General features: G+C 43.5%; 1 protein-coding gene and 1 long non-coding RNA gene across 3 annotated transcripts; both read right to left on the bottom strand.

Annotated features, from left to right (window-relative positions):
* Window positions 1-1476: 1476 nt before the first annotated feature.
* LOC120294804 lies at window positions 1477-2145 on the bottom strand. The gene is made up of 3 exons (XR_005552119.1): window positions 2035-2145; window positions 1858-1913; window positions 1477-1742 (listed from the first exon to the last, which is right to left on the bottom strand). It is a non-coding gene; the product is annotated as an uncharacterized LOC120294804 (long non-coding RNA).
* Window positions 2146-5333: 3188 nt separating this feature from the next.
* LOC104448865 (probable cinnamyl alcohol dehydrogenase 6) lies at window positions 5334-8010 on the bottom strand. 2 transcript variants are annotated; one of them, XM_039315180.1, is made up of 6 exons: window positions 7784-8010; window positions 7555-7668; window positions 7117-7344; window positions 6150-6438; window positions 5869-6025; window positions 5334-5775 (listed from the first exon to the last, which is right to left on the bottom strand). In XM_039315180.1, the coding sequence occupies exons 1-6, from the start codon at window positions 7876-7878 to the stop codon at window positions 5576-5578; spliced, it is 1083 nt and encodes a 360-aa protein (XP_039171114.1). In that variant the 5' UTR covers window positions 7879-8010; the 3' UTR covers window positions 5334-5575. The 2 variants fall into 2 exon arrangements, with proteins under 2 accessions (XP_039171114.1, XP_010061094.2); XM_010062792.3 differs by having other exon boundaries at window positions 5334-5777; window positions 5872-6025.
* Window positions 8011-8563: the final 553 nt, after the last annotated feature.

Genomic DNA, 8563 nt, shown 5'->3' with positions numbered 1-8563 from the left:
TAATCTCAACAAATCAGGTATCTATTTCAGTAAAAATTGCCCTATGAATCTGAGAAGAAATATGGCTGAGATGTTAAGAGTACAAGAAATAGAGAAAACGGGGAAGTATCTCGGAATTCCATCGGATTGGGGAGGATCGAAAAAAGAACTGTTTGCATGGATTATTGCAAGAGTCAACATGAAGTTAGAGAGCTGGAAGGATAATTTGCTGTCGAAATCGGGAAAGAAATATTGATTAAATCAGTAGTGCAGGCCATCCCACAATATGCTATGTCTATTTTCAAACTCCCTGTGAGAAGAAAATCGCCAAATTTTGGTGGAGGAATGGGCATAAAGCTGCTGGAATTCATTGGAAGAAATGGGAGAACTTAAAACTCAGAAAAGGGGAAGGCGGGCTCGGCTTTAAAGATCTCTTAGCCTTCAATAAGGCGATGTTAGGTAAGCAAGCTTGGCGAATTTCTCAGCAGCCATCTTCACTTCTAAGCCAACTAATGAAGGGTCTTTACTACCCGCAAGATGACTTTTGGCAAGCCGGAAAAGGTAGTAGACCGTCTTGGGGATGGCAAAGCATAGTTTTAGGGAGAGACTCGATCACTCCGAAAGTGATGTGGGCTGTTGAAGCGGTATTATCGGAGGGCCAGCGGCAAGAAATGAACCACATAAAGTGGAGGCATTAATAGAACATCAAGATGGGAAATGGAAAGAGAGTATGTTACGGACAATGTTTGATGATCAAAGAGTCCAGGAAATACTGGAAACTCCCATTGGATTACCTTCTACAGCAGATAAGCGGGTATGGATGAGCAACAAATCAGGGGACAATTCGGTGAAAAGCGGATATATCCACATCAGAAATCAAACAACCAACACCCTCCACACAACAGCATCCTCCTCTCATCAAACAAAGCCAGACCTCTAGAAATTTATTTGGCAATCGAATACTCTTCCTCACGTTAAACAGTTTCTATGGAATGATTGCCAGAATGCACTTCCTACAGTGGAAAACCTGCACAAGAGGAGAATTGTACCTGATCCTATATGCCCAATCTATAAGAAAGAAGTTGAGACCCGAACATGCACTCTTGTTATGTCCCTGGACTATCCAGTTATGGCGAGCTAGTCCCCTGCAAGTAAAGATATCCAGGATTGTATTAACACGAGTTGATGAATGGCTACGCTCCCAAAAAGAAGACCCAAACAGAGATCGAGATATTAACTTAATTGCCACGGCTATGTGGTGCATTTGGAAAGATCGAAACAGGTTTGTTTTTTAGCACCATCCCCTGTCTTCGCAGCAGACCCTATCCAAAGCAATCGCACTACATGAGAGCTACACGAGTTGTAAAAAAAATCGAGCAGCGGTAAAGCGAGAACATCTCAAAAGCCGAGATGGAAACCGCCACCACTAAATACTCGAGCATAAATATAGACGCCTCATATGTGGGGGAGGAATTTGAACTACTGACACGGAGAGAAACCAAACGGCAGAAAACACGGAGGAGCGAGATATGGCTGGAAACAGGGGTGCGCTCGACTCATATGTTGTTGGGGAAGCGAGCACCCAAATGGACGAGAACCGAGGGGAGCGAGACATAGCTGACAACAGGGGTGTTCTTGACTCCTCTGTTGTTGGTGCTCCAGAACCGGAGGAAGACAGAGTAGAGCACCAGAATTGCCAAATGATATCTACTGAGGAAGGCAAGACAGGATCTTTAAACGAAGCCTCGGAGAATGCAGCAGAGCTGGAAGAAACATCAGAGGAGAGTCAAAATCCCTTATCCCACGCTCTCGAGGCTACATCTGCACGGGCCAGAAACGCAACCACAGCTCTCTCGGTCGGGACAGTAGGTAACTTACCAGATCTAGAGGAATATGGGGAGACGGCGACCAGATTGAACCGAGCAGATCCAGAACTGGAAGAAGAAACATAGAAGGGTCAAAACCGCGCAACCCATGCTCCCGAGGCCGAAGATGAAGGGATGCCGAACAGGAACGAAAGCGGAGCCCCCTTCATCGAGATCACCGAAAACTCACCAGATCTGGAGGAAGAAGAAGCCACGGCGCCAAGTTCGAACTCAACGGCACCAGATCTCGAACGAAACAGAGGAGCAGATCTGGAACAAAACAGAGGACAAATCAAGCACCGGAGCGCCATTGCCTGCATCTGCCGAGACCATCGAGGCTGCCAGGTGGACGGATTCGTGAAGACGATCAAAGCCGCCTCACCAAACAAGCGGAAGTAGTAGCACCGCGGAAACCCTAGACTTCTCTCTCAAACGCCCGAACAAAGACAAAGACTTTGAAGTACACTCGACTCACCGATGCTCGTGCAAGCGGTTGAAGAGGAGACAACACCAAACCGGGAAGTGGCGGGGGCTGGTGGATCGGATCCGAGAGAAAAGAAAAACTTCCGGGCCGACTTTGACCCACCGGTAGAGATGCCAATAGGCCCGCTGACCGGCTTGCAAGGGCCCAAAGACAGCATTACCTACCTCCAAACTGGGTGAGCTACCCCCCGATCGGTTTAATCGATTTACTTAGCGCTGATGTTATTACCCCGAACTTATCCAAGTAAATGAAAAGGAGAAGCACTTTTGACCCCAAAAAAAAAAAAAAAAAAAAGGATCAAGGTGTCACGAGTGTACTAATTTAGGGTTTAGTAGTAAAAAAAATTTGTTTGAGGTAAATTTAACATAAATATACCAATTTGGGATTTATCGTGGTATTACTCCTAACATCGTGAAAGTCGAGATTTTATTGAAAGTATCGATTGCATGAATGAACTAAGCCAAATCCAATCATTATGAAGATATTTAATGTCATTCAATATAATGGAATTGTTGTCCAGCTTATCGAATATCATCAATCCTCAAATTCCTCTAAGAGAAATATCATTGTCATGATACAATGATCATAACTCGTGAAATAGGTTTGTTGAATATGTCAAACAATAGCTCTTTAGTTAGAAAAGAGTTTTCACATACTCTCAATAAAATGCTATTGATTCAATCATTAATGTGGGAACGAAATTTGAAGACTCATCATATGTCACACTATTAGTGTCAAAGGCTTTGAGAGTCATTAGCAATAGGTACGGATTCACTAATCTAAGAGGTCTTTCCAAAAGATTGTACTGTGGGCTTCATTGCAATTTCAACAATGGATAAGCATCATTGGCTAATAAGTGAAATAATCAATGATCATCATCTTCGACAAGTTTACAAGTCAAGAAATCTAAAGATGAGATGAGATAAAAATAACCTTGCTCTCACTTGTTCTAGCGATTGGACTCGATGTGAAACTCACATGTTGGCCCAGACAATCCCAATTTGAAGAAACTTGATTAAGAGATGCAATGTAAGCTTAGTGTTAGGGTTAAGTATGAAAGGCTCATTGGCTCAAAAAAAATTTCAAGAGGTTTCGAAATTGCTGATTATTTGAACATCATTATTAACTTCATTCCTTATGAGATTCTTTCATTCATGGGCATTTCATCAGTTTCAAGAGTCTATCATTACGTGGGTACATTTGTCTGAACATATGAGAGTTTTGCTATTTATCAAACATTGGATTGGAATGCCATATAAATTATTTCCTTTGTTTCTCAACTTTTTTTTTTCATATACATGGGCATTTGTCGTGTTCTTACATCGCGTTGCTTTTTCTTTTCTTTTTTCATGCCCCAACTTTTCCATTCCCTTTTTCATTTCATACTTTTGGCTCCTCCATTCAAAAACTATATATCTTAATTTCATGATTTTTTTATACAGAGTGTTATGGACTCTCAACACTCCTTATCTTTGGTTCTTGCTTTTGGTAAATCACTTGTCTTGCCCCAATATCTAGAGATGATCATCAACTAGAATAAGAAGAATGAATTAGTATGCTCAGAATTGGCTACACAAAGGGTATCAGTGTAGGATAGAGAAACAAATGTTCTTCATCATTTTGGAATGTCTCAAACTTCGAGTTGACTTTACCAGAAAGATTCCACAAGAAATTTGACGCACGTGAAGGCAGCTTTCAGTCCTGGGAAAGGAAGGTAAGGCGGAATCTCTCAAATTGGCTCCACAAAGCGTGTCAGTGTAGGATAGAGAAACAAATGCTCTTTGTCACTTTGGAATGTCTCAAACTTCTATTTGACTTTACCAGAAAGATACCACAAGAAATTTGATGCATGTGAAGGCAAAGAAATCTTACTCACCTCTTGAACCAAATTGAGGTGAAAAGGCAGAATGAGTCAGCATGAAACTGAGTGAGGGCAATAGAGAGTTAAGAGACTCAACTAAAAGTAGGTTAAATTTAAGTAAGTTGTAAACCTATTCAACACCTATATTATTAACATATTTATTGAATATAAGTAATACATAAACAATTCAATCCATCAAATATGGGTTAAAATATATATATGACCAATTTTGACAAGTCTACTTGTAACTCACTAATCAATGGTATGGTTGCAAAAAGTTTCCTCTAATCAAAGATGGAGGAAAATATTACGCATCTCACTAATTCTAGATAGCTAACGGTATCTAGCATGTTTGCCGTTTTTTATTTTTTATTTTTAACGCGCAAATACAACTTATGCAGGTAAATCTCGAATCCATGATATATCTAGTAAAGCATGAGCCAAAGTCTAGGTAAAGTACTTTATGTAAGATTTATCTTATTGGTGTAGTGCAACAACATCTTCTACTACGCATACCTCGATTAAAATTATCTTAATACTGACCATGTTATTAAGAAAAATTCGACCTATAGTTTCTTCTCTAATGAAAACAATACACGAATGCATACGTCCTTATTAAAAATTGACCTTTACTTATGCTACGAAAGGATATGGACGTGAGGGTTTTGAGTCCACTTTATTGCTTTAGTAGAGCCGTGCCCTTCAAACAGACGCGTATCTAAAACATATAGTCATATGCAATTGCTTGCTTCTCATCTCGAAATTGGTCCTTACGAGTCTAAGAAATTCTTGCTTCCACTCCTCAACGTCAACCTAAATATGGGCTAGAGACTCGCCACGTGGCGTTTGAGGGTCCCACTTCAGTTCCCGCCTCATTGAGAGCGGCTTCTCGATCGCACAGATTCATGCATGATTCACGATGCCACGCGTTCATCGCATCATATCGAACTACCATGTATAAAGCCACATTTCATTGGGGATAGCGAGAACCAGGAAACGAGAGTACTGTGTTGTCAGCAATGTTAACTGCCTTCGATAGTCAAGTTTCCATGACGTTTAGGCCTTTTTTGATTTTGTATTTGGACGGTTTATAAGCATAGATAAGGCCCATACGGTAAACTGCCATCCAAATGCTTTAAGCCCATATAGAACTTGCGAAGCTTTATTTCATTTCTTGTCATTTCTTTTTTATTGTTTCTTATGAAAATCGGACAAGGGCTTGTTGCAATATAAGCTCTAAAAGTGTAGGATGAATGACTAGGATGAGGTGAATGATTACGACTGAAAGGCCAACAGATGACAAAGACAAATATAGATAAATAGTGTCTGCAATTATGGGAGTAGTGATTTGTATCCGATAAGCCCCAAGCCTGGCTCACACCATCTTCAAATATTCGATATCCTCCCAGCGATGTCGATCACGAACCGGTATCTCACATCGTTCTTGGCAAGGCGGTCCATGGCCTCATTGATCGTGTCTGGGGCGATGACCTCGACGTCACAAGTGATGTTGTGTTTGCCGCACAAATCCATCATCTCCTGCGTATCTCTCATCCCTCCTGTCATGCTACCTTGACACTCCTTTTACCTAATTTAAAAAAAAAAAAAATTCCCAGGAAAATAGTTATTATAGTGAATTTATAATTGACATGTTAGAGCTAAAGATTAAGAGGGAAATTTACCGAAAATTAGAGGGAAGGAAGGCAATTCGAGGGGCTGATCAGGTGCACCCACCATGACCAAAGTTCCATCCACTTTGAGCAACTCCAGGATGGGCCCAAGAGAGTGCTGAGCCGATACCGTGTCCAAAATGAAATCCAGGCTCCTCTTCCCGGCCTATAAAACAGCCCAATAAAATCAATTTAAGATTGATAAAACGCATCGCCTTTCTTCAGCATAAATTAGTATAGGTTTGACTCATTCTTTAACGTGCCAAGACCGACCAAAACTAAGGTCAAACCTGCATTTGCTGAGAATTGGTGCTGACAATGAAGTCATCAGCACCCAAGCGCCCCTTGGCCTCTGTCTCTTTCGATGGGGATGTGCTGAGGACCGTGACATGGTGGCCGAACGCCTTCCCGAACTTAACCGCCACGTGGCCAAGCCCGCCGAGCCCCACCACCCCCATCTTCTTACCCGGCGAGCCCAGCATGCCGTTGTCCTTCAGCGGGCTGAACACCGTGATTCCCGCGCACAGCAGTGGTGCCACCGAGTCCATGGGTAAGTTCTCGGGTATGCGCACCACATATCTGCACAAGCAAGCGACCCGGACCAAAGGATTTCAAGTTAGTGCAATCATTAAGCGGACTAAGTTTTAGACCTATTCAACCAGATAGATCGTATCAAACGGTCTATCGTGTTATGTTGTCCTCTGGATTGACGAGCATGGCTTTGTTACTCAATCTCGTCCATTCCATGAAATCGGAGCCTAAAAGGGCTGAACATGGGCCGAAACGGGTCACCAGATTGAACTGACTTTTCTGTCCAACGTTTTCACAATTCCCGTACATAGGTCTATTATTTTTTTTTTCGTAAGTTAGTTTAATCAGAATGATAAAACAACTTATATTCAGGTCTACCTAATCATGTGACGAATAGAACGGAAGTGGCAGTTCATAATCAACATGGTCAAAGATAGGCTCCCCTGTTTTTGAGTTCAATGCCACTCGCGTCAGTCTTTTTTTTTTTTTTTTTTTTTTTTTTGCAATTTACTCTCCCTGAGTTCAGCGAGATGGTGAAGACATATAAAGTACGAAGCGCAAAAACTCACATGAATTGCGTGCATTGGAATCTCTTCCATGGAAATCCGACAACAATAGTTCATAGAGATTCCGATTACACGTGCATTGTACCGTCTCTGTCTTTCAATTGAACAAAAACAAAAAAGAAACGAACGAAAATTGGAAAGAGAGAAGGCGAGAGGTTACCGGTAATCGGCGACGATGACGTTGGAGTAGCCACCATAGGTGATGGAGCCGTCCCAGAAGATGCCGTTGTACGTGAACTGCATCTGGTCGCAGTAGTTCTCCTGGGAGTCGGCACAGAACTCGCACTTGAGGCAGGAGGCCGCCAGGCAGCCCAACCCGACACGGTCCCCGATCTTGAACTTGCCCGCGTTGCATCCCACCTTAATCACCACCCCCGTTATTTCATGCCTGTTTCATTCGTCATGCGCGATCCAGTTAGCTCACCATATCCCAGCAGCAATAAACAAATCCAATCACACTCCCTATTGGAATGAGATGAGGACAGTGCCAAGCTCGAAGCGGGCCGAATTTTGTCACTCGGACTCGTCCATTTTTTCAAGGCAAAAGTGCATATTGATTTATGAACGCGAGAGAGAGAGAGAGAGAGAGAGAGAGTACCCAGGGACAACAGGGTACATGGTGATGCCCCAGTCGTTCTTGGCATAGTGGAGATCGGTGTGGCAAATTCCACAGTACAAGACCTTGATCGTCACATCGTTCACGCCATTCTCTCTGTTTCGTCATCAGAACAAAAGTAAAAAGCCATCATATCACTCGCTTCAGAGCTATGTACAAATGCAGACTCAAGTGCTTCATTAAGCGCACCGTCCCGACACTCCCGACCCACCTGCGTTTGAAGGTGTAGGGTTTGATCTCGCCGGAGGAGTCGTAGGCAGCCCAGCCGGACACCGAGAGCGTGTGGTTCTGAGTCTCTTGAGCCATCGGACGATCAGAGAGAGAGAGACACGTCGAACCCTAATAACGGCAGTGCTGCCGAGGATGCTTCCTCACCTCGGATCCCTCGCTATTACAACTAAAACCCCGTGACTAAGTGCCGTACTCTGCGTCGGTGCCTCTTGCCTTTGCACGGGGAGGGGCTTTTATAGCCAGCCGGGCAGGTTCCACGAATTGAGACGAGTGTTGACCCTGCCCTTTACTTTAGAGAAGACTCGAGACGTCATGATCAAACTACCAACTACTTCAAAGTGTATTTCAAGTGGGGGGCTGCGAGCGAGTGGGAACGAAATATTGGGCAGACTCTCGTCGCGGAAGATTAGACATTACAAATTTCATCACGGCAGAGAAGATCGTTTTAAGAGTTCGTACACAGCTCAACCACCGTCATTTTCACTGTCACTTTTTCTATATTTTTTTCTAGCCAACGACCTCAGATCATTGCATCACATACAGTCCGAAATCGACCAAGTTGCCCTGTCGACTCTCTGCACCTGATCGGCCCGCGCTGCACGTGGACAGCTTGGTCTTTCCCGGAGGTCCGGAGAGAGCTGCGCGGGGGATATTCCGAAGGTGGGTCGGTGGCTGAGTGACGACAAGAGGGCGAAGGGAAGGGAAGGGGGGAAGGCCGAAGGGCAGCTTCTGTGAAGAAACAGCGCTGCTTCAGTGTGGA

This window comes from Eucalyptus grandis, chromosome 6, assembly GCF_016545825.1.
Source record: "Eucalyptus grandis isolate ANBG69807.140 chromosome 6, ASM1654582v1, whole genome shotgun sequence".
Taxonomy (NCBI): domain Eukaryota; kingdom Viridiplantae; phylum Streptophyta; class Magnoliopsida; order Myrtales; family Myrtaceae; genus Eucalyptus; species Eucalyptus grandis.
Note: the sequence above shows the minus strand (reverse complement) of the source record. Positions and strands in the feature narration are given on the sequence as shown.

Coding starts and splice junctions, on each gene's coding strand:
- LOC104448865 (XM_039315180.1), bottom strand. CDS start 7,878: ATGGCTCAAGAGACTCAGAACCACACGCTCTCGGTGTCCGGCTGGGCT. Junction 6,439..7,116: donor GTCATCGTCGCCGATTACCG/GTAACCTCTCGC, acceptor TTGCTTGTGCAG/ATATGTGGTGCGCATACCCG. Junction 6,026..6,149: donor CCAATTCTCAGCAAATGCAG/GTTTGACCTTAG, acceptor GCTGTTTTATAG/GCCGGGAAGAGGAGCCTGGA.